The sequence below is a fragment of the Coenobita brevimanus genome, chromosome 99, assembly GCF_032717465.1.
Source record: "Coenobita brevimanus isolate Jiangsu-jjx chromosome 99, ASM3271746v2, whole genome shotgun sequence".
Classification (NCBI taxonomy): domain Eukaryota; kingdom Metazoa; phylum Arthropoda; class Malacostraca; order Decapoda; family Coenobitidae; genus Coenobita; species Coenobita brevimanus.
In genome coordinates, this window is record NC_137052.1 from 185,210 (window position 1) to 211,902 (window position 26,693).

Below are 26,693 nucleotides of genomic sequence, written 5' to 3' on the forward strand. Positions count from 1 at the left end.
GCATCAGCAAGAATAAAATAAAAATAAACATCCTCTAGCTAAAGGTATTAAACTTAGTATGTTTTGTGTGGTGTGGTGTTTGTTGCGTGTGGGAGGGTGGTGGTGGTATTAATACGTGTATGTTTTGTGGGAGCAGTGTCTGGTGTGTGTGGGAGGGTGGTGGTGGTATTAATCTGTGTGTGTTTTGTGGGAGCAGTGTTTGGTGTGTTGTGGGAGGGGGGTGGAGGTATTGATCTTAGTGTGTTTTGCGAGGTGCAGTGTTTGTTGTGTGTGGGAGGGTGGTGGTAGCAGTGGGGTGGAGTGTGAGGTTGAGGAGGTGAGGTGGTGTGGGGTGCGTTGGGGTGGCCACTATGACATTTGGTGGCGCACTGATTACTAGAGTCTTGGATGCAGCTGGGTCGGATGTCAGGACATCAGACGCTCCAACCACAGTCACTTTACTCACCTGAAAAAGAATTTTGGCAATGTTAGCAGTCATCGTTCATCATCATTTTCTCTGACTCAATATCACCATCATCATCACACCTCATCTTCCCTGACTCATCATCACTGGTGAATATTAACATCATGGCACCTGTGGCTTCTATTCCCATGCACCACACACACTGCCCTCACCATCATAATCATCATCACACCTCCTATTACCAGATTTTGCACCTTCACAGGTAAGCTACCAAAGAGCATGTCTTGTGTTGCAATAGGCATTTTTTTCTTCTGTTTAAAGAAGTACATGTTTTGTTGGAAGTAAAGGTTAAAATGATAATGAAAATAATATTGAAAATACAGTGGTGGGGGGGGGGGATCACCATCCAATCATGGTGTAGTGCTCCTCGTGGGTGACTGCCCTTTCCTCTCTTCCTCTTCTGTCTTTCTTTCCTACTTTTTTTCCTCTTCATTCTGTCTATGGGTGACTCTACACTAAGTGACAAGCCAAATGGTTTCCTGTACACCAGGAAACAATTTGTTATGCTGGGTGGCAACCATATAACCAAACGATAGCACCTGGTGGTTTAATGGGTATTTGAGGCATTCCAGCCAGACTGAGCCTGTGTAGGTCATTCAATATTATTCCCATTATCAATATAACCTTTATTCTCAACAAAACATCTATCTTTATAAACAGAAGGAAAAAATACCTAATACAACACAAGACATGCTCTCTGGTAGCTTACCAGTGAAGGTGCAGAGGCTGGTAACAGGAGGTGTGATGATCATTATGATGGTGAGGGCAGTGTGTGTGGTGCATGGGAACAGATGCCAAAGGTGCCATGGTGTTAATACTTGCCAGTTAAAGTGATGATGATGAGTCGGGGAAGATGAGATGTGATGATGATGGATGATGGATGATGACAATGACAATGATGATGATGATGAGGAGGAGGAGGAGGAGGAGGAGGAGGTATGATGATGATGATGATGATGATGATGAGTCAAGGATGATGAGGTATGATGATGATGATGATGATAATCAGGATGAGGACAGTGATACTGCTGCTGATGGTGCTGGCAGTGTAAGGCAAGTAGAAATGTCGTAAAAACATGAATGTTAATCCATAAACTGCAGCACTGGGTTTTCCCACCTTGCTTGTGGTGGTGGTGGAGGGGGTATCAATTTCCTATGTGTAAAAAAAAAGAAAAAAAAGCCTTCCTTGATTAAACAGAAAATATGCTGAAGTTTTAATATCCCTAATATACAAATAATACTGTATCTCTTATAGTCTGATTATAATGCAACCAAGTTCCAGGATTTTTATTTGTTGTATACAAACTGACAGTCTTTTACATGATGAGATGAAATAACATGTCCTTGACTGCACGCATGCCAATTATTTTTCAATATTTACTGGAGTGATGTCAAGGCATGTTTTCATATTTAAATTCTGATTATCACTGAATCAAAAATACTGTACAACATGGCCATTGCCATAGCTGGAGGGGTGGTTCAGGTAGCAATGGCCACCCTGAAATATGCCTGAGCACTCCAGTGATCTCAAACTTCAGGCCAACACCTTTAGACCTCCTAATGAATCCTCCTTGGGCCACCCCAAAACTAGGTCTGGCTACCCATTTGTAAAATTCTAGCTACATTCCTGAACATGAGCAGCACGGACTGGGTGGGGGGAGGGAACAAATTAAAAATTTTCCTGATGCTTCTTCATGGTCAGGTAATTCATCACCTATTTGCATAAAAACAAGACATGAAAAAAGTCTGTGGCCTGACTCACAAGATACATGTCCCAATTCCAGGGTTAACACTGTACTTGACCATAAATGTGATGATGATGATGATGATGATGATGATTATGGCAGTGTGTGGTGGCTGGGAGGAACAGGAGTGTAGGTGCCTGAACATGTTAATACAGTAGAACCTCTTTGGTCCGGACCCCTTTAATCCGGATTTCTGTTAATTCGGACAAAATTTAAAAATAATAAGCTCCAAAAATATGTTGAAAGTAATTCTAAAGTCATTTTCAGTATTGGCGCGAAAGCGATCATCATTCGTTTAGTATCTGATCACACTAGGTTGCAACATGGGCGCCTGTTTAAACACAAGCTAGCATTAGTTCCATCAACTAGTTCACCAACCATTTATATTTTTACGCTGTGTTTCAAAAGTTAATCCTCCTTACCATGCCCCTTAATGCAAGTGTAGCTTCTGCAATGAATAAAGGTGTTAAAAGGAGGAGTTTGCTTACACAAAAATGGGTCAGAATATTCTGCAGTGTTTAATGATTACTATAGGTTATTTTTTGTACTTAAATGTGCCTTACTTGTACATCAAACATTAGCTTCTTGCCCATATGGGCGTTATCAGTATGCCAAAGATGACAATGTATTTTTTGCCTACATAAGTTTTATTTTTATTCCAAATATTACAGTTAATTAGTTAATTTATTTTTTTGCCTACACAGGCCTTAGTCACTTACTACAATTTAAAATGTAGGCTAGTTTCTTGTCATGGCCTTACCTGTAAATCATGCAATACAAAACTATCGTACATGATTAGTTTTGTTATGTTAGTATCCTTTCACCTTTTGCAGTTACGTAGGGTTGACATATGCCACATATGTTAATAATTAACAAACATACCATATGTAGATAGTTTTTGGTATGAACTGGAGATTACCCTGATGGTCCGGACAATCTGCTAATTCGGACAACCCTTCCCCCCATATAGTCCGAATGAGAGAGGTTCTACTGTACTTGCCAGTTAAGGTGATGGGCCAGGGAGGATGAAGCATGGTGATGGTGATGATTATGGTAGTGTGTAGTGAGTGGGCAGGAGGCAGTTGGACCCCCTTCCCCATGCTGAGTGAATACAAAACTTGTCTAAACAGCAAAACAGCATGCCTGTTTTATTTATATGGGAAATTAAACAAACATGTGACAGCAGAAAAAATTAAACAAATATGATGTACTCTGGTTGATGGTTTTAAACAGTACGTTGTTGAGTTACTGAGGGGGACGATGAGCCTGCAATGATCATACAGGCTGATGATGGTGATGGCAGTGTGTGGTTTGCAACAGGTAGTAAACTACCTCCCCTATGTTGGGAAGAAAAAAAAATTGTCTGATAGCACCAAAAAAAGATGTAGAAGCAATGCACTCAGGCTGAATGGTTTAAAAAGCTCTCTGGTGACTTACTGGGGAGGGAGATGAGCCTGGGATGATGATATGTGATGATGATGATGGTGATGGCAGTGTGTGGTGTGTGGAGGGCAGCTTAACCACGTCCCCCAGGCGGGTATGGTGCTGGTGCTGTGGGCTGAGGTAACTGGTCACTGTGTGGCTCACGGGGATGATGGCTGCCTGCAGGGAAGGATACCAGGGACGGGATTCACATGCCGGTAACAACCTTACTATCTTCTTTTCATTATAACTTGGCCAAAAATTGCCATCTCTCCATCTTGAATGTTGAGGTTTAGCAACAAAGACTAGAATGGTGCTAGTCCTAAAGAAGTGCTATGGAAAAGATGCACAGGCATAGCACTGTCTTCTTCTACCAATGAAGTACAAGAAATAAGCGGCAATAGAACGAAACTCTGGCCCAAGTTAGAGTGAGAGGACTATAACATCACTTCCTTACCAGTTTACTTTCATATCTGGTATGTTAATATAGTCTTGTATATTATTTACACAGTCCATTTTGATATAAAAATGAATAACAGCATACAAATGAATGATAAGGTTTACTGTGCAAAACTAATTGTTAAGGTATAAAAAAATTCAACCTCACACTTCTACCATCCATGCCAATGAAGTATCTAACTGGTGCTACTTACAAATATGTTTAGAGCTTTGTTGCCTATATATTAAAATGAATAATGAAATTTTAAAAAATCCATTCCCACTTTTACCTCCATTACAGTATTCATACAGCTGATTCAGCAGTTTTCCCAATTAATGATACCGCATCAACTGTACAGAAAAATATGTGATACCAGACACAGTCCTGTCTTATAAGAAGGACTCACTGTAGTGTAATTTACACAGCCATAAGAGAATTAACTTACTTTTGTAGAAGATACGACTGAAATGAGAAGCATATCAGGTTCATGCAAAGTTATGCCTGTGGAAGAGTCACAACTACACTCTCTTAGATCCTACAACTCACCACTGACTAAAACTGCCTAATGTTTGAACCAAAATAAAAAGGGAGAGATGACTTACCATGAGAGGATTTAACTTACTTTTGTCGAGGATGAGACTGAAGTGGCAGTGTTGGCTGAGGACTGCAGCAGTGGCACATAGCAGGACGAAGTGGAGGAACAGGATGAGGAGGACGAGAGATTTACAGGAAGCAGTGGATCTACCTTACTAGTGGCTGTGGAGGAGGGGATGGAGGGGAGGGAGAGGGAGCGAGTGCGAGGCTTGTTGCCCGGGGAGGGGGAGGAGGGAGGAGGAGGGCCCAGGATAGGGATGGCAGGCACTGAGGAAGGGGCCTCCTCACATCCTCCACTATTCATTCCATCAAAGAAACCATCTGAAAAAGGGAATAAAATTATCGTAGGTTAACCACAATAATGGCTTTATTCTTGGTAGCATTGGAGTCACTGTGGTACCTTTTCCTTAGTTACTTATTTAGTATTTTACATATTAATCTTCTACACTTGATCTGGAGAAGGCCTCTGACAGAGTCCCTAGAGAGGTGGTGAAGTGGGCAATGAGAAATTTTAGGATCAAGGAGTGGCTGGTTAGGGTGGTTATGGCCATGTGTGTGCGGGTGTTCGAATCAAGGTAAGGGTGAATGGAGATTTTTGAGTTTATAGTTTTCCGTGAAAGTTGCTGTGCATCAGGGTCAGTTTTGGGCCCCTTGTTGTTTATCATGATACCTGAAGCCCTCTCACATGACTTCAGATACTGTATAATGTTGATTGTAGAGAATGAAAGGGAGGTAGAGGAAAGATTTAGGAAGTGGAGAGATGGTATGGGACACAAGGTTTAAGAGCAAATGCAGATAAAACAAAAGCGATAGTATTTAAGGCTTGCGGCAGTACTGTCAGAGAAGAGGGAGAGTGGCCGTGTGTGATCTGCCCTAGGGAGTGGGAAGTAACTGCATCTTGTGCAGTGTCTGTGATAAGTGGGTGCATAAGAGATGTAGTGGTATTGGAGGTAAACTGTGAGATAATGCTGATTTCATGTGAGTGGCATGTTGGGGAGAGCAGGTGGAGATTGTCAGGTGTGAAAGGATTGATTTTGCTGGCGAGTCTCTTGAGTGTGTTGAAGAGTTTTGTCATTTGGAAGACATGTTATGTGCTGGAGGTGGGGCTGGAGCTAGCTCTGTGGCTAGAGTAAGGTGTGGCTGGAAATAAGTAAATCTCACTTAAAAGAAAAAAAAAAGCACATTGTGATCCATTATTAAGTCTTTCCTTGTCGCCACTGTGAATGTTTAAAACCTCATTATATGATTCTAATCATCACAATGTGTATATAAATAAATATATTGCTCATAAAATATTTCGGCTCGTAGTCAGTTTGGCTACTAAAAATTAATTTGGCTCATATATCTGAAACCTTAGGAGCCAAATGGCTCCCAACCATTGGCATTTAGCAAGAGCCCTGTATCACTTAGGCTACTACTACTGTATTACTTATTACCATTATCATCCTCATGCTGTCCATACTATCATAAATGAGGGGAGTTAGATAAAGAAAAACACACACACACATGTACATGCGCACACACACACAAACACACACACACACACACACAAAAGCATGACAACTATCATTAGAGACTGCTAAAAATGTACCACAACCCCAATGAATCATGCGATATATTTTATTGGTTTATTCTTACTGATTCCAGGCCAAGCTAAGAATACAGAATGGAGAGAGGGTGGATTGTATAGCAAAAGAAGAGAGGGACCTTTGCTTGGATTTGTATGGCATGGAAGAGAAGGACCTGGGAGTGACCATACAGGATGACCTATCACCAGAGAAGCCTATCAACAGGATCAAGGGAAGGGCATATAGACTACTGGCCAATGTAAGTGGCTTTTACTTATTTAGATGAGGAGATGTTGATGGAGATAACAGTGTCTATGATAAGACTGGAGTTTATGGTGGAGTGGTAACATAACCACATTTTGAGAAACATATTAATAAACAGGAGAAGGTACAAAGGATGACCCTAAGACTGATACCAAGCCAGAGGGGGTTGTCCTATAGGGAGATGTACCAGAAACAAGAGTTACCAGTCTTAAATGGAAGGAGATATAGGAGACTTGATTGTGATGCTTACATGAGTTAGAGGATAGAGAAGTCCTTTATGTATAAGATGAGGGCAGGGCATGAGGTTATAAAATGAGGAAATGTCTAAATGATGCTTAAAAAATTGTCTGTTTATATACCTAGGCTGCTTCCCCCAAGAAAGGGAGGTAGCCGAGACAGGACAACACACTTCCAATTTACTTATCCATTCAAACACATTCATTCACATCTTAGCCCCTGGGGGAGAAGGGACAGATCCTCACCTCACCACACCGCACGAGGGTCAACTGCGCAATGCAGTCAGCAACATCCGCAGCAGAGCCCGACAGCAGAGCTGGTTTACCCCTGCAACATCATAATGGACCCATCCCCTTACCCGCACCTGACCCGATCAGCTGATCAGACAAATGCAGGAGAATATCCCCCCATGGCGGCAGCATCACTCATTCATTCACAATTTCTCTCCAATCTTTTCTATCATGTGCAGCCACTCTCCCTTGCTCAACAGACATCCCTCTCGCATCCAACGCTCACTTCACACTGTCCATCCATCCGATTCGTGGTCCTCCTCTCAGCCTTACACCTCTCACATCTGATCCAGTTATCTTTTTCACCAATCACTCATCATCCATTCTCTCCATATGCCCCCAAAATAATAATAATAATAATAATAATTTAAAAAAAAATCCAGGCAGAAGCACTGACATTTGGAAGAGATGGAGACATGGTGAGAGCAAAGAACATCCTTGTATTCAAAACAGGCAACTAAAAGGAAGATAAGGAAACAGGACAACATAAGCTTAGCTTAAATCCTGTATGTGACAACTTAGGAAATACACCGATGTCAATACACATACCTCCCTGCATGGCGAGGGTGACAGGACAGTCCTTGTGTTGCAGTAACATGGACTTGAGTGTTGCCACCTCCGAACGCAGTGATGACACCTCTGACTGCAGCTTCTGGTTTGTGCACCCCAGCTCATCGTACTTCAGCGACAAATTTTCAATCCACTTCTTTTTCTTCTCTCGGCAACGGATGGCTGCCGCTCTGGTAGATGTAAACAGAGTAAGGGTAGTGTGCCTACACTTCAAACTGTAAGCTAAAATGCAAGCTCCCATTTTTTCCCAACAATTTCTGAGGCACATGACAAAAATGGAATGTATCTGACCTTCCTGTATCACTGTTGCTAGCACTCTTTTAATATGGGACACACACTGACCACAGCACTGTGCAATATGTGATGCAGGCTGACCACAGCACTCTATAATACTGGTATGTGATGCAGGCTGACCACTGTACCCTATAATACTGGTATGTGATGCAGGCTGACCACTGCACTCTATAATATGTGATGCAGGCTGACCACTGCACTCAATAATACTGGTATGTGATGCAGGCTGACCACTGCACTCAATAATACCTCGACGAACATAAAGGGATGCATGCCTAAAAGGCGTTCATTTAAACCAACAGTTGGAAAGATATGCATTTAATTATTTTGCACTTTGTAGCTTAACTGGTACTTTAAGCATGACTGTACAGTTAGATGAACCCTATTTATTTTTTAAAAAATGAATATGGTTCAGCAGAGTTTTCTGAAATCCACCAAGCTCAAGTTCAGATGAATCTGGGGTCACAACAACAATGACACTGCAAAATATACCTATCTATCTATTTATCTATCTGCATACTTAACTATCTATCTATAGCCAGATGTCTTAATCCTCAATGAGGCAGTCATAAACAAAACATTTCCACGTCGCAGAAATGGCACAATAATTAAAACTTCAACTCAGCCACTACAACATAACAGTACTATAATACCTGTTTCTTTCCAGGAACTTTTTGCGCTTCTCAGCAGGATCTTCATTGTCTGAGGAGTGACGTCTTTTTCTCTCCCCAGTCTTGATGCCGACAGTGTTCAAATTACCTTCATCATCCGCCTCACCCTGGCCAAGAGAGAAAGAGAGGAATATATATATGAATACATAAAAAGAGAACAGCTGACAGACTGACTATCTGATAGGTATGCAATAAGCAGTGAATACTGCATATAACACACACACACACACACACACACACAAATGAGGACAGTAATAAGGAAAAGATGTCCAGATAGAGGGAAGTAACAAGTGGAGTCCCACAGGGATCGGTGTTAGCGCCAGTAATGTTCCTGATTTATGTAAACGATATGGTAGATGGCATGATCAGTTATGCAAGTCTGTTTGCTGATAATGCAAAGTTCTTGAGGAGAGTAGAAGTCGAGGAAGACTGTAAAATGCTGCAGGAAGACCTGAATAGGATCCAGATGTGGGAAATGAAATTTAACGCAAAAAAATGTAAAATATTGGAAATGGGTAAGAGTGGCACGAGACCACCACTGAATTACATGATGGGTAATGAACCAACCAAGAACGTGAGAGAAGAGAAAGATTTGGGAGTGCTGGTCCAGGATAGTTTGTCACTGGAAAAACACATCAACAAGATAGTTAGAAAGACGTACAAGCTCTTGACTAACATACAAGTGGCATTCCACTACATGGATGAGGAAATGATGAAAAAATTGATAGTGGCCATGATCCGCCCCAAGTTGGAATATGCGGCAGTAGTGTGGTCACCGCGCAAGAAGAAAGGTATAAATAAGATCGAGAGAATACAAAGAACAGCAACCAAGATGGTCCCCAGCCTGGCAGATCTGTCTTATGGAGAGAGACTGAAAAAGCTGGACCTGCCTTCCCTAGAAGGAGAGAGAGGGGTGACATGATTGCAGTGTTCAGGGCCATGATGGGACTAGAAAAAATTGATAAAAATGATCTGTTTGTATGGGATGGGAGAGTAACAAGGGGACATGGAATGAAACTGAAAAAGCCAAGTTGTCTGAAGGATATCAAGAAATATAGCTTTCCACACAGATGCACAGACCTGTGGAACAGCCTAGACAAAGAGATCGTCCAGTCTAAAAACCTAAACGAGATCAAAACAAAATTTGACTTAAAAAGAGATGGGACCCCTCGAGTGTAGCTCATTTCCTGTATATCACAACTAGGTAAACTAGGTAAATACACAAACATACACACTAATAAACACATAAACACAAACACACAATCAAAATTCATCCAGTCTCTGCCTTATTCAAACATTTTTATTACTTTACTGTCACCTATATATACTTTAAAATTTTAGCAAACCAAATCTTTTTTTTCTCAAACACCATCACTTATACTCTTAAATTTTATCTTGAACAGACCAATCAATTTTTTTTTCCTCTCCCTCTCTCTCTCATACCAACCTCTGTGCTGCTGGTGCCACTAAAGTTCCGTGTCCTGGTCATCTCGGCAATGCGGTCAGCAGTGTTTGCTCTGGAGGCTCGAGTTCCTCCACCAGGACGTGCAGCTGTGCTGCTTGATGCTAAGGCCTGCTTCAGTCTCTGTGGACATGGAGAAAATCATCATCATCATCATCATCACTGCAATTTTAACACTATTTTTCATCATCATCATCATCATCATCATAACCTCTTTTTCCCACCTAAGAATCGGGTGAGGCAGGATCCAGAAAGCAAGGAAAGAGACACACAATAAGGAAGAACTAATCAGCATGCCCTCTACAATTGGCCACAGACTCATTGATTTATCTATTCAGTCTCCTGGAATCCTGACTATACCTTGAGGCAGATCTGATAACATGTTGTATTTCACATTTTATTCTTGCTTGTCCTGACAATTTTCTTTAGCTATGGGAAGTCTTTCAGAAGTGGAGCAGAGTGGTATGAGAGTCTGCACTACAATTAGGGCATGGTGGACTGTGAATTGTAGTTTGTGTTAGTACAGAAGCAGAGAAAGATGACAGCCAAACGTTGTCTACCAAGGTGCACTCGTCTCTCTCTGGGATTGGTAAAAAACGAGCTCTGAAGCGAGGTGGTTTATCTGTACCACTAATTAACTCTCTAAGGCTGCAACTACTCAGTCTGAACTAAATATAATTGTCATTAGCAGTCATTAATTATCTGATGTGTATTCACTTAAGGGTTTCCTGTGATTTACTAACAGCTGAGTACATCTGTTTGGCATCAGATGGATATAATACTAGAGATGACACCACCAAGACAGAGTAAAAATACAATAAACACTTACCATCTTGGCGAGAGACTGAGGTTGTGTAGAGGGTGAGAGAGAGGTGGATGGGCCGGTGGGAGGCTGGGTGGTCGTGGTGGTGGTAGTGGTGGCAGGGGAGGAAGACACTACAGGAGTGGCTGGGATTTCCACTGGTATCGCCTGACCATTTGGCAGTCTGAGTCAAGAAAGAAAATCATCATCATCAGCACCATCATCTTCGTCATCATCCTAATCCTGCTTCTCACTTGCCACTCTCAGGCTCCAATAATTCACTGTCGCATGAATTACATCACTGGAATTTGTTGGAATAATGTACAGTACTGATGCTGATGAAGTGACAGTACCATAACCATCACAGTCACTGATGCTGCTGCTGCATATTTTGATCGCTGGAATGACTTGGGCTGTCGACTAGCACAAAGGTTGGTCAGCCCCACAGTATACACTATTATGAAGTAAGCAAGTCCTACTCCCTTTAGTGTGGTGACCTCAATATGTAAAGTTTACTGGGTTTTAATCTTGTTTATTTTATTTTTTTATAATATGATGGTGTATGGTAGGTGGGGGCACTCACCATCCACTCACTCGATGTAGTGCTGTTCTCGGGTGTCTGCCCTTTTCTCTCCTCCTTCCATTCCTTCCTTCTTCTTCTGTCTTTCTTTACTTCATTCTTTTCTCATCCTTCTGCCTATGGGTGACTTTACACTCCCTCTTCTGTCTTTCCTTCATTCTTTCCTCTTCCTTCTGCCTATGGGTGACTCTACACTGAGTGGCAAGCCTAATGGTTTCCTATACACCAGGAAACCATTTAGTATGCTGGGTGGTAACCACATAACCAAATTATGGCACCTGGTGGTTTAGTGGGTAATTACAGCACTCCAATTGGATTAAGCCTGTGAAGGTTTATATCCAAGGGGTGGTTGGGGTTATTGTTCACATAATGCCACTCAGGGATGAGTGAGGCTGGTCACTCTTAATGTCATCTTAAATGTCTGGACCAAATTGCCTAGCCCCGGGCTTCTACGCTCCTCATGAGGCAACATAAGATTGGATGATGGATGGATGAATTGATGGAACTAAAGGAAAAGGCATGTGTGTGCACACAATTTAAGCATCTTGTTTTTATTACATCTTTTTTTAATCAAAAGTCAACTATGCACAATGCTGATTATTACTATCCAACAACTGCAGCAAACTGTTGGGAAAGACATCTACGATATGTAACAAGAACTGAAATATCATTAAAGTCCTAGATTGGACTTTGTGTTATGTGTACTTATGGTTGTTTTTCATGCCAAACAGTAATGACTGAGTAGGTAGTTTACCACACTTGTAACCAGACCTCACTCTTAACTCTAGAACACAAAAGTCCTGTGTTACTCCACTTAACACAAACGTCAAGTGTGACAGGCCCATTTTTCGAAAAATTAAAAACCATATCTGTAATCAAAATCTTATATATCCAAAAATACACACGGAAAATATACCCTTTTTACTTTATTTTCATCACCCAAATACCATAATCAAAAGAAAACTTGACACTTCTGGGGTGACTTAAAAAAAAAAAACTATCATCATCATCCAATCCTATATCGCCCCACAGAGAAGCGAAGGAACCCGGGGCTAGGCAAGTTGGTCCTGACAGTTAAGATGAGAGTGACCAGCCTCACTCATCCCTGAGTGGCATTACATGAGCAATAAACCCCAACCACACCTCGGATATAAACCTTCACAGGCTCAATCCGATTGGAGCGTAATAATTACCCACTAAACCACCAGGTACCAAAATTTGATTATATGGTTACCACCCAGCGTAGTAAATGGTTTCCTGGTGTACAGGAAACTATTTGGCTTGTCACTCAGTGTAGAGTCACCCACAGGCAGAAGGAAGAGGAAAGAATGAAGGAAACAAGCCTGAAGAGGGAGTGTAAAGTTACCCGTAGGCAGAAGGACAAGGAAAAAATGAAGGCAAGGAAGACAGAAGAGGATGGAAGGACAGAAGGATGGAGAAGAGGAAAGGGCAGACACCCAACAGCAGCACTACATCGAGTGAGTGGATGGTGAGAGCAAATGGCAAAAATTATTACATATTCAAAGATTACTAAACGATAAACTTGTTAAATGAAAGCTAAGGACTTGTCCTTATGCTCACAATCTCCCAGGTTCCTGGACCATCAGCTGGGGCAGGCACAACATCTGGCACAACTGCTCATTGTAATGGAGATTGACAAAAAATGGGTATTATTTTAAGAGTCAAAAAATAATGTACATGCAATAATAATTTCTTTTCTAGTTATGTACCCCTATAAATGCACACTACATGATTTTTATTCCCCCCTAAGGCTATACCCCTTGATTTCCAACCTGATTAAAAAAAAAAAAATACTACTTTCCAAAGAATCATTACATTTTTCTTTCAGTCATAAATGGACATCCATGGAATGCATAATATTTTTTAATGATTATTTACACCTGTATGGCACAATAAGTGATGTTTATTCCTCCCTAAGGCTATAACCCTTGATTTCATCCCGATTTTTTTTTTTTTTTTTTTTTTTTACTGACTATTTTCCAAAGCATCATTACTTAGTTTTTTCAGTGTCATAAATGGACATCCATGGAATGAATAATATTTTTTTATGATTATTTACACCTGTAAATGCACAATAAATGATGTTTCTTCCTCCATAAGGCTATACCTCTGGAAAAGATTATTCAATATCTGCAAAGAAACAAAGGTCATCAGTAACATTTATCATCTCTAGATTTCATAATTTCACTATAACAGTCACTCTGGAGAGCAATAATCACTAAAATCACGAACACATATATACATACTTAATTACAAACGTCGGGTCTGTGACACCAAAAATAGGCCTATTGAAAAACATGTGGAGAGAGCAGAAAGACATGACCTTCCCCTACAAGAGCAACACAAGGGAGGAAGGTACTGGAGTGGGCAGCCAGCCTGCACCCATACCCACGGAGTGATCACCTGATCAACATGGGTTTGGTGTCTCAGACCCGAAGTTTGCGTTCTAGGGTTAAAGTAGTACCTGTACCTCCTAAGGTCCATGAAAGGCAATCTCATCCCTTTCTGTTCAACTCCAATGAAACAGTTAAATGTTGCTCTCAGTCCTTCATATAAACAGCTCTGGAACTGTCTTCCTCAAACAGAATTTCACTCTCCTAAAGACTGCCTGCCTTTCAAACATATGTATCTGGATCTCTTGAAAGTAACACATTTTTTTTCCCATTTTTGTTCACTATCCTTTGGAAAAAGCAACTTTTGCAAGCTTACAACCACAGATTTTTGGCATTAAAAAACAAAAAACAGCTATCTACCTATAGCACATTTGTTCTAACTTGATAAAAGATTCTAAGCTCTTTACAGCTCATCTGATGGTCAAGTGCAGTCTGGTTGGAAGATTGATTTTACTAATAACTGAACAGACTCATTTTTAGCCCAGTTCCAACAGGCATACACAAACCAATTATAGTGTACACCTTAGATATGAAGAAGAGCAAAACTAAGCATAGTACCACAGCCAATCTTTCACTCTGATTATGTAGTTCTTAGTTAACTGTGCTCAAAAACTTTTATATAGCTAAGGAATGACTTTATGAACTAAAGGTTAAATACAGCCTTCATTCATCCTTTCACTATAAAGAGGCCCTAATAAGCTGAATACAACCGTCTGGAAGCAGCAGGGAAAAACAAAAAAAAATCATCATATTGAAGGGGTTAATGGAAAGGCTAAAAATATAAGATACCGTAACCTGACCTGAGTAGCAGCTGTAGTACAGTGGCGCTGGGTGAAGGTGGCACTGTGGTATTGGCGGTGGTGGCGGTGGTGGTGGCACACAGTGTGGCAGAGGTGGGGGGCAGGTGTTGTGATGGAGAACAACACTGACCCCCACTACTGCCCTTAATACCACTACCTCCATCAACCAACCCTAGTGACTGAGTAACTGAAGGCCTGCAAGTGACAAGCAGTATAATAATTCATCATCATCATCATCATCATCATCAGCTCTAATCTATTTCCCACCTAAAAATGATATCTAACCAGACCTACTTTTTGTAATGGTAATTCTGACCTCTAAAAGGTATTACTGTTTGAAAAGGTTCTTACAGATTATTTATGCATTTCAATAACAAACAATTATTTCCCAACATTACTGATAGCAAGGTGTACAGGACTATGGCTACATTACTAAGGTCCAGAACATTTATGGGGTAAATAAGCAGCCTACACACCTGGTATTGGTATATAACTGAAAGCCTTCCAGCCATATCTGGGAAATTTCAAATGATGTGTAATGGCACTTGAACGGCAACCTCACTGATGCAATTTTAAATTGACTGAGTGACTCAGATGATTTTGACTTGAAGTAAAATTTTTATGCTAGGGACTTTTGATTCATTGCTCTGGCACAATTGCTGTCAAACCATTTTGGGGAGTTGTATCTTTTAGCAAACTGCTGACTGGGTGTGAACAATTCCATACAAGCTTGTATTAAATCAGTAATGTGGGACTGCGTAGAACTGATGTCAATGAAGAAGAAAGACTGCCATGGAATACCTGCAAGACAGCCTAATTTCTGAATCCACCCCAGTCTGCCCTATCAAAGTGCCATCTGGTCATCCTGACTGGTTCAGAATGAGGAGGTTTGGGGCAACTAACTAACGAGACTTTGATGAGATTCTGGTCGGAGGATCCAAGTGGTGACAGTACTTCAAGCCTGTATTGACCTGGATTAGTTGTCAGGAATAGGTCCACCAGATAGCTGTTATGGTCAGGATCATCTGATATTCTGGCTGGTTGTTTTACCAATTGCCAGAAATTAAACGATTCTGCAAATAGCTTGTATCCTAGACCAGTATCATCAGTCCTGGAAGAATGCAATAACCAATCCACATTATGGATGTTAAAATCACCCAATATGGTCATTTCAGTGGTAAGGTGAGGTTAACGTTAGTCAACTGTGTGAATATGGAGTCAAATATGCTGGGTTCTGAAGAAGCATTGGGGAAGCAATAAACTACACGGATATATTTGGTAATATTTATATAATTTAATTTACTTACTGAATAATCAAAATTAGCTGAAGTGAAGTTAAAAAGTGTCAACTGCAAATTCTGATAGAACACCAGGTGCCACCCTTGTTACAGAAGTTTGTCAGGAGATGGTAACCAGGAAAACAAAATGGGGATATGTCAGTCGAAGGAGAGATTTGGGTTTCTGTGAGGAACCAGGCTAGAAGGGATATGGATTGGAGGAAAATGTGAATGGAAATCAGAGTGGTGTGTTGTGTCAGGTACAAAAGTGGCAGAAATGTCCTAAAGTGAAGCAGATACAATGGACGCAGCAAACTTTTATCCTTCATTGTATTTTCTTGCTAATGATAAGTAAACTTACCCAGCAGTAATGACGGGTGTGGGTGTTGATATAACAGATGATGTGTGTTGTGCCGCCTCTGCTGCTGATGCCACATTCAATGACAGTCTCCCTCCTGTCACACCACCCTCACCCTCCTCCTTCACATTCCCTGACCCCCCGTCCTCATTTCTGAAAAGTAAGTTTTCCATCGCATTTCTGGAGGGTAATAATTAAGCTTGGTTGTGCAGTCACACCTAATAAAGACTATACAGAGGTAGTTTCAGGCCATTCAGTTAAGAGTATTATGACTAACAGAAACTAATGTAATACTTTTGTCAATTCTACACAATGTGCTATCCACTGTACCAAGGACTTGTGAATTCAACTCTACATGGGACTTCTTTCTGAACATGATACATATCCCAACAAAACAAACACTCCATGATCTGGATTTAACCACTTTATTTGTGTATGTGGTAAAACAGGTTACTTTGTTTAAAAAGATTATATTGATATTCCATAAGACCCACCAACATGTCCTAGAACATCCCTGCTAATACCATCACACCAGGTCTCAACCAAACAGACTCTAACATGTATGCTGTCACCAGTGGGTACTGGCACATAAGCTACAAGGAAGTGCGTGAAAGTGTTGCGTGGGGAAACACTGTCAGACCTCTGGGAATCGTCTATCAAGTTGAGACACAGAGTCAGGCATATAAAAAAAATAAACTATAAATCAATTATGATCATCTTGACCTCTTTTTCCTATCCATGGCTGGGGTAAGGTAGAGCCAGAAAGAAAAAAAAGAGAAAACCACAATAGAGGGAGAACTAACCAACAGCATGGCCTGTGGATGAGGGCAACACACTCCTTCACTCTTCATACAAGCCCCTGAAATCCCGACTGCATCTTACCTGCATCCTGAGTTAGGACGAGATGTGAGGTGGGGCGGGGGAGTGGGGGAGCTATGGGGCGGGACAGGCGGCAACGGGACAGTTCCCAGGTCATCACGTGACGTAGAGGAGATGGTCTGGTCAGAGTCCACCGGAGGCAGCACTCGAGGGGTGTCCAGGCTCTCACAATTATTACCACTGCCGCTGAGGGACTGTGCAGGCCAAGATTAAACTCAGTATGGTAAAACAAAACATGGTAGTGGTGGTAGCAGTAATAGCTAGTAGTACTAGTAGTAGTAATGGTGGTCGTGGTGGTAGTGGTTGTAGTAGTTATAGCCCCGGGTTCATCTGAAATGTGAACTCAGTAGACTGCAGGCTCAAGCCCCATCTCGCCCTGGACCCATGATCTATGCCAGCAGAACCCCCGTCAAGCCTCCCCCCAGAAGTCCACCACTAGGTAGTGGGGACAAAGTTTCTGGCCACATGCCCTTGCTGGCGCTAACCCCTGTAATGTAGTGGGATGCGTTGTGTGAAATGTAAAGTGCAAGTGTAGTGCATAAGATAGTTTGAGGAAATGTCTGGGAGAGCATGCTGGTCTACTCTCCATGTTACTGTCACACTGGAAAGGTCAGCAAAGGGGGATGGCTACATTGGTTAGATGGCTAGAGAAACAGGAGCTCCAGCTCTCCCTATCACCAGCATTCCCATTCCCCTTGGGAGTACCACCCTGTTTGGCTCGTGCTACAGCCTCCTCCTAATACATATGACAACTTTTGGCATTAGAAAATGTACTTTCTCTTGTTCTTGGACCAACTGTTGTTTGAAATTACCCAAGTTCAATCCCAAACTGGGGAAGGACCAGCATGATTCTATAAGGTTCATTAAAACAGACTGTAATGATCTTCCACAAGACACACTGATATGTCATCATCATCATCATCATCATCATCACCATCATCATCTAATCCAGTGTTGCCCCATGAGAGGCATAGGAGCCCAAGGCTAGGCAAGTTGGTCCTGATATTTAAGATGAAAGTGATCAGCCTCACCCATCCCTGAGTGGCATAAGGTGAGCAATAAATCCCAACCACCCCCTGTATATAAACCTCTACAGGATCCATCCGACTGGAATGCCTTAATCATATAAACACTCCTGTTAATGCCATCACAATTAGAATGAGATGGTCCAAGCATACATGCAATATGAACATAAGTGCTGAAGTGGTGACATGTGAAAACATAAGGCATACAGGGGGAGGTTGTTGGTCATCATGTAATCATCATCATCATCTAATCCAGTGTTGCCACATGAGAAGTGTAGGAGCCCAGAACTAAGCAAACTGGTCCTGACATTTAAAATGGGAGTGATCAGCCACACTCATCCCTGAGTGGCATTACATGAGCAATAAACTCCAACCACTCCAACCACCCCTTGGATATAAACCTGCATAGGCTCAATCCAATAGGAGTGCCTTAATTACCCACTAAACCATCAAGCGACATAATTTGGTTATATGGTTACCACCCAGCATAGTAAATGGTTTCCTGATGTACAGGAAACCATTTGGCTCGTCACTCAGTGTAGAATCCCCCATAGACAGAAGGAAGAGGAAAGAATGAAAGAAAGAAAGACAGAAGAGGGAGGAAGGAAAGAAGGAAGGAAGAGAAGAAAGGGCAGCCACCCAGGAGCAGTACTACATTGAGTGAGTGAATGGTGAGTGCCCCCACCTACCACTAGTCATCATGCGATGATGGTGGTATTTCCTCTCACTTACCCCTTACCTTCTCTCTTTCCCCTCCACTCACTTTCCCTCCCTGCTGATGCCGAGCCTCAGAGAATGGGCAATCAAATATACCATATGCCTTGAGTTTTAAAAATGGAAAAATAAAAAATAAAACTCACCTCAGTAACAGAGTGATGTGACCTGAGGAGTGAGGCACGTCTGAACTGTTCATCGAAGGGGTTGAGTGAGATCTCCTGAAAGAGGCCAACCTCCTCACACTGACGCAGGAATCTGGTGGGGGTTGGCGTCTGGTCTGCAAAAAGAGACAACGCAAATTTGTTAACATTGAATCCAGCTGACATCCCTTTAGCTTATTCTAGTTACTACACTGCAAAACAATTCTTTTAAATTTAAGAAGGGCCTCTCATACTGAAGGGGTTTCCTAAAACAGTACCTGACCTTTCTTAGGCTAACAGTAAGTAAAAATGTCATGAGATATCTATCTATCTATTACCAGATGCCTTAATCCCGAGAGGGGTGGCCGTATCTAAAATGAAAAATCTATCCATGGACTGAAGAAGTCAAAATTGTGGATGGCATACTAATCAATGAAAAATACGAACATAACTAAGGCTGTATCCATGACAAATGCTTGCTGATGCTGGTGGGAGTTTTGTAGCACTTGTAGCACGGTAACCTACAGAAGTGGCCCCAATGTATGTGGGTGGGTGCAGGCAAGAATTTCTATAACCTATGTTACAGTGATGCAAAACTCAAGCCTGCACCAGACAGTATTTGGTGCTGACATGGTCGAACATTTATTTTTGCCAAATGAACAAATGAAATGAGAAGATTCTGATTTCACCTTGCTCTTCTTGTAACACATCTCACAGTAACAAGAGGAAATGGCAGTAAGTTTGTCTGTGAGGTCAGTGTTGTAAGTGGCTTTAGAGAATTGTGCAATTCTTCCTTACTGATTTACTTTGCATTTGTCATCATCATCCAGACCTGCTTTCCCACCCCAAGTAAAAATGAGGTAGGGTCCAGAAAGCCAGTAAAAAATTAACACTGAGATAACTAACCAAAGTTTACCAATTTCAATGAGCAAAACTCCCATGCATATTACACCTCAGCATCCTCTTATATGTTACTGATGCAAACTATGACAATAAAATAATATAAACAAAACAGGAGGTGAAATGCTTGAGAAGGTTGATATTTTTAAATATCTGTGAGCTATAATGTATTGTGTAAATATGGCAAAATGATGGGTGATGTAAACGAGAGATCACTTCACCAGAGAAGTGTAACTGAAGGGCTCAGTTGATTTTTGAAGGGCAGGGTTGTTACTACGAAGTTTAGAGAAGCCTGCGTAAAAGCGCTTTATTAGTGACACTCAAACAAGAATGAAACCTGGGCAGTGAAAGAGAAAGAACTGTTTAGGTTGCAAACTGCTGAAGTGATTTCTTAGAACAGGTGCTGATGGGAGGCAGATGGAGAATGTAAGTAATACTGAAACTTATGGGTGTTATGGAATTGAGGAAGGAACGAGAGTGAGATGTTGCATTACTGAGTAGATACAAAGAAATGCACTGAGATGGTATGGACATACAGTATACAAAGAATGCATAGGGATAGGGTACCAAAGTAACTTTGTGAAAGTGTATGCAAAGTTAGTGCTGATAGTGGCAGACCTTATGTAGTACAGAGTGGAGCAGCATATTGGTGAAACGAAGAGCCTAAGAGAGTGAGAAGTGTCTGAGGATAACATAACCTAGAAGCATTTCTGTCACAACCATTCCTTGCTTTGGAGTTTCCTGGTGGAAGCAAAGCATCTAAGATGATGATAAATAACACATGGCGATGATGATGAACATAAGAGAGAATGTTAAGGTGTAATATCCAAAATAAGTAACTAAAAAGGAAGTGGAGAGGTACTGTATATGTATAAGTGATGTGAGATGGTAGAAGAATAGCCTCATGGCCGATGACATGGAGACTATTTCTTTGTGCTCATCCCCAATGGGATTAAGGCATCTGGCTACGAACAAACAATTAGAATCCTTCTATGCCACCTAAAATCTGGCACTGAATCTGGAGCTGGGAATCTCACCCATGATGAATCCATGGTACAGGTCTCCCTCGTTTTACTTTGTATCGTTTTACGATATTTCGCATTTAAGATCCTTATTCTTTAGTACCAGGGGTTCATTTTACAATTGAGCTCCCTTGCATTTTTGATTGGACATGTGGAGATCCCGTGCTCACAGGCAGATCAGCTAAGAGTTGCATGGCATCCCCGCCCAAACCTCCACCTCCACCACCTCTCATTCTCCTGATTCATGCACCCCTGCCACCCAAACCTCCACCACCCCTGCTTCCTCCCTCTCCACCTCGTGTTGACGAGTGATGGGCTTTGGCCCAGGATGTCTCCTAGCATCGGAGGAGACATTAAGGCATTACGTCCTCCAGCCTCGAGGGGGACTGACTAAGGGTGGACAGAGCTACAGTACAGTAGGAGGGTACATAACAGTACAGCTGTATTTCATGTTGTTTTTGCTATTTCATGTCTTTATGTTTGCAAATGTACATACATATGTGATTCAGATGCACTACAATACATACAACATCACCATTATTATTGCATATTAGATCACTTGTATGGGTCTTGAGTTCCTTATACATGATTCCAGGAACGCATCCCTATTTTTCCCATTAAACCTTAATTTCGCTTTACGATATTTCGGTTTACGATTGCCTTTCTAGGAACGCATACCAGTCGTAAAACGAGGGAGACCTGTACTTGACTAGAGAGGGAGTGTGACTATGTTAATATGGTACAATCCCCCAAATTCAAACATCCAAATTACAAAAACCACCACTTTCCAAAATATTTTTCATGCAATAGGGAAGAGTGTTGATATCATTTCCTCACACACAATGAATACACATCTGTAAAAGTTTATTTGTAGACAAGTATAATAACATACATTTTGTTACTAATACACAGTATTTAATTGCACTTAGAGCACTACTAATGGTATTGCAGGCTATATTTTACCTAACGTTTCATACTTACCAACCACTATTCTGTTTTTCAAAATATTCAAATTTCTGTCAAGCCTTTGAACCCAAGCATTTTGGATTTAAAAACTGATACTAACAGCATAGGAATGAATATTAGAGTCCAATATGCCACATAAATCACAAAGGAAAAAGTAATATCAAGCCTCCTATGCCACTTATAATACAGCAGTGAACCTGGAGTTGGGCGTTTCACCTATGATGAATCCGTGATGCTTGACTAGAGAGGGAGTGTGGTGGTCACCGCTGACTGAGAGCTGCATCTCATGTCGACGCCTATGCACTGTCAGGTGGTCCTCGTTGGTGAACCTCTGAGGAGCATTAGCAAGCAGAAATATCATCATCATCATCCAATCCAGTCCTCACCATCACCACAACCATCCTCATCATCACCATCATCATCATCATCATCATAACCCTGTATCTAACAAATACGAGGGGCGTTCAAAAAGTTTTGGCAACAGGGTAATAAAAGCAAAATTAATACAGATACACTTTTATTGAACTTCACACTCCTTCAACATACTCTCCTCTAAGGTTTACACACTTCTGGAGCCGTGTCATCCACTTAACAAAGCACTCCGAGTACTCAGAAACAGGTGTACTCTTCAGTTCTGAATTTATCCTCCTGGCAAGGTCCTGTTCCCTTTGAAAATTGATTCCAGCAAGTTTTTCTGACAACTTAGGGAATAGCCAAAAGTCACACGGTGCCCCTAAGTTGTCAGAAAAACTTGCTGGAATCAATTTTCAAAGGGAACAGGACCTTGCCAGGATGATAAATTCAGAACTGAAGAGTACACCTGTTTCTGAGTACTGGGAGTGCTTTGTTAAGTGGATGACACGGCTCCAGAAATGTCTAAACCTTAGAGGAGAGTATGTTGAAGGAGTGTGAACTTCAATAAATGTGTATCTCTATTAATTTTGCTTTTATTACCCTGTTGCCAAAACTTTTTGAACGCCCCTCGTACAAAAGGTGGAATGTAAATGTCATGCCTTCAATGGTGAAAATCTGTGGGTATGGGACATGGAGATATTAATTCACTGTCATCAACTTAACCCAACTTACCACTAATACATGGGGCGATACAGAAAATGACACAAAGAGTGAAGTACTGATAGATGAGGAACATGTTAAAAGGGTTGCATAGAGGTACAGGTGTAACTGAGAAAAATGACAGAGAGGAGAGGAAAGGAAAGGAAAGGAAAGGAAAGAGAGAGAAAGAGAGAGAGAGAGACAGAGAGAGAGAGAGACAGAGACAGACAGACAGAAAGACAGACAGAGACTACTGACCATGCCACAACCAGGCTGAGGGCAACCAAAGGGTTTGTCGACCTCCGCCATGATTGGAGGCGAACGGTGGGGCCACAGCAGTGGCGTTCTACGGTGCTGCTGGCTCACCTTCCCTCCCGTCCTGCATCACACTACACCCCAATTGGCCAGCCAGCATGGGGTGGCTCTCCAATCTATAAATAAATATGGAAGAACATTGGTATTAACAATCTTGTTTTAAAATTTACAACACACTACTATATTCTAAAAAATATAGTAAAAACACTGATTATATAAACCTTTTTCTCTCTCTCTCTCTATCTACCTATACACACACTACAGGTATAAACTGTATATGTATAGGCAACTCCTGGTATCTCTGCAACAGATATCTGAATTTCAGCTTCTCCGAATGGCCTTTCCCTCCCCCCCCCACCAAAACCCTTTACCTGAATCATTATTCTCATTTATCTGAATTCCTGTTCCGAACAAATGCCTCTGAAAGATTTTTTCAACTAAAACCTCAAGACTCAAAGAAATGCTCAGCCAACCTTCTACAGAGTATGGTTGTACTGGATATTTTGCATCAAAACCCTTTACTGAATCAGTATTCCTGCATATACGCTTTTACAACAAACTGTCTGGCCTGTGGCCCTCTTTTGAAGATTTTCAACATGCTGCACTGGGCACATGTCACATGCCCTGCCAAGGTGTGATGAAACCTGTCAAAAACAAATCTTAAAGAATGGGGCTATCATATGGTGCAAACCACACAGTGATTAGCCCTGTGGTTGCTGAGATTTAAGCTTCTCAAAAGTGTTATGGTTAGGTCAGGTCGGGTTGGGCAACTCATATGTGAGAAAATGCCACTACTTGACGAGGGACTCGCGAGGGCTTCGCCCTCACTTGTAACCATATCTCACAAATGTTGGGACTTAAAATGCATGGGCAGTAGTTTGTGGGTAACAAGCAATCACAGACATAAAAAAAATGGCTGAGAAGAAAAGCAACCAAACATTCCCCCAGATTATGCTGTGCAACTGTCAATTTACATACAGGTCTACTTCAATCCCAGGTATGAACAAACTGAGGCAAAGCAGACTCTTTCCCAAAGCTGATCACATTTGTATGCATCCACTAATTTGTATGCCCTCAAAGACTTTTTGGTAGCCTTTGCACTGGCCACGGTTGTCCACAAGGTAGAGCCATGCATCCACAAAGTTGGGCCCTCCTCTAGGCTGACATTTCTATTCATTAATAACATATGAGTTATATAAGAGGAGCCTGTGGAGTCACATCGAGAGACAGGCTGACAAATGAGGATATAAAGGAGCATTGTGGTGTGGATGTGGATGTGATAGGAAGCGTTAGGAGGAATACACTGAGGTGGTCTGGCCATGTGGAGAGGATGGAGGGTGAAAGACTGACGAAGAGAGTGTATGGGAGTGAGGTGGAGGGGGGAAGAGGGAGGAGGAGGCCGAGGATGAGATGGAGAGGTATGTGAGAGAGGGGGGTGTGAGTTGGGAGCGGGGCAGTGAAATGGCGGGGGACAGGGCGACGTGGAGGCGATTTGCTTGTGGCCACCCCAAACGGGATTGAGGCGTCTGGCAATAGATAGATAGATAGATGATAAACAAGTGTAAAGAGTTAGCTACTGGGTAACCATTTTGCCATTACGTATCATGTATTATCTTGATACCTTATTTCCTTAACATACTGAGATTATTTCTGTTAGTGTCTGAAGAGTTGCCCATCATCCTCATGTCAAAAAACATGAAGCTGGCAAACTTTTAAAATGCCTAGCTCGCTGCAAGTCATGACGTTATCTATTTACTAACATCACTGCTCCCATACTGTATTCCTTGGGTGATATGAGCTTGGTATCTCTTCCTTCTCACAGGTGATTTTTTTTTTTTTTTAAATACTGCATAATCATCATCTGGACCTACTTCCCCACCCAACGGCAGGATCAGGAGGGAATGTGACAGAAAAGTTCCAACACTATAGCCTTAGTGAAACACATGCGTTGGAAGAGCAGATGAACCTGTGTCCCTGATTGTGCCTGTATTACACTTACAAAGGCTTTCCTTAACTTACTCACCACTTATCACATTAAAACATGAGGGTGGGATGCTTTTCTGATGTCTGTCTCCTTCATTTAGTCTTGTGGCTGGATGATATGGTGACAGAGTTCAAGAAGTTACATCTCAGAACAACCTGAAAGAAAACAAAGACAGCTTGGCTATTAATCATTGTAATGGTAACAATCAATCCCATATTACTGTACTGAACTTCCATGGGAAGGGCTCAAGGCTATGCTAAAATACATGGTTGTCCAGTACTGGTATAATTAAGAACCGATGACCAGCCTACTTTCTACGAGGGTATTAAATGATTGGAAACCTCCAGTCACTATTTCAGGATCAAACTTATGTACACTGCTAGACCATCAGTCTGAATGGGGTGCTCTAACCACTCAACCACAGTTGTACACACCACAAAAATTAGACTCAAGTAATTATTGCTAATGCTATCCTACTGAATCTTATTGAGAGTTTTCTGATCATCAGACCTAGTTCTATGGTTAATACACAGTTTCTCTCTTAGTTTCTAAAATAAGCAGATTACAGTGGGAATGGGTGAAGAACAATCTGTCGCACATAAATCTCCATTATTATTAATTCCCCACGAAAGTACCATAAAAGGTGTTTGCACTGGTGAGCTATAGGTTTAGAATACAAAATAACTGGACTAGCCTAATAATGGGCTGAAACAAGAATAACACTTTTATTCATCTTTACCATTAATAAATAGCAACATTCATCATTCATTCATTGCCAGACGCCATGTATCCCAAACGGGGTGACCAAGGGCTTAGAGTTAATTGTTTTACAGGGAGGGGCACTAATCCTCCACCAACCCCACTTGACACGTAGGGAGAACGTTATGCCAACAGCATCTGGTGTTCCCAGGCGGTCACCCATCCAAGTACTAACCAGACCCAACGTTGCTTAACTTCGCTGATCGAACGGGAAGCGGTGTACTCAACGTGGTATGGCCGTTGGCATGACTACTGATAAAGCCAGCACTACTGGGGTACTGTTCAACATCACAAATCAAGACTATTTTTACTTATTTGTGCAGCTGTATTCATGGTTATTATATAAAATAAACCTGAGAAGCCCTAAACTTACTGTGAAAGACACATAATGCTTTCCTCCTTTTGCAAAGTTCAGGGCTGAAAGATGACAGTTAAGACCAAGCTATGTGGCTATTAAAATTAGGTTAGAAGAATCTCCAAAGTATGTAGATTTTACTATTAGGTTAGAATCTATTAATATATCCACTAATAAGGCTGTACAATTAAAAATATAAAGATTACCCAAGTCAAAGTTACACTGATAAATAACCTGTCACATGTCCTGTTACCGCAGAAAGAAGATTGCATCACAGCTGAGTGCATCACTTCACAAAAGTGAATAAAATCATTAAAACTTAACAGAT

At 41.5% G+C, this 26,693-nt stretch overlaps 1 protein-coding gene and 1 non-coding gene across 2 annotated transcripts; both read right to left on the reverse strand.

Annotated features, from left to right (window-relative positions):
• Window positions 1-103: 103 nt before the first annotated feature.
• On the reverse strand, window positions 104-23,268 carry LOC145414395 (cyclic AMP-dependent transcription factor ATF-2-like). The gene is made up of 14 exons (XM_080283933.1): window positions 23,211-23,268; window positions 22,116-22,230; window positions 19,015-19,148; window positions 17,133-17,323; window positions 16,254-16,403; window positions 14,616-14,810; window positions 10,849-11,005; window positions 10,005-10,142; window positions 8,540-8,664; window positions 7,572-7,762; window positions 4,692-4,984; window positions 3,701-3,810; window positions 2,521-2,539; window positions 104-445 (listed from the first exon to the last, which is right to left on the reverse strand). Exons 1-14 carry the CDS (start codon window positions 23,259-23,261, stop codon window positions 236-238), a joined length of 2,079 nt encoding a protein of 692 aa, XP_080140059.1. The 5' UTR covers window positions 23,262-23,268; the 3' UTR covers window positions 104-235.
• A 2,868-nt stretch (window positions 23,269-26,136) lies between these two features.
• LOC145414465 (5S ribosomal RNA) lies at window positions 26,137-26,255 on the reverse strand. The gene has a single exon (XR_013899884.1). It is a non-coding gene; the product is annotated as a 5S ribosomal RNA (ribosomal RNA).
• Window positions 26,256-26,693: the final 438 nt, after the last annotated feature.

What these genes read in the sequence shown, in the direction of transcription:
- LOC145414395 (XM_080283933.1), bottom strand. Translation starts at nt 23,261, where the DNA reads ATGGCGGAGGTCGACAAACCCTTTGGTTGCCCTCAGCCTGGTTGTGGC. An exon ending in CGTCCTAACTCAGGATGCAG is followed by an intron (nt 16,404 to 17,132) that starts GTAAGATGCAGT and finishes CTTACTTTTCAG; the next exon opens with AAATGAGGACGGGGGGTCAG. An exon ending in GTACTACAGCTGCTACTCAG is followed by an intron (nt 11,006 to 14,615) that starts GTCAGGTTACGG and finishes TTCTTGACTCAG; the next exon opens with ACTGCCAAATGGTCAGGCGA.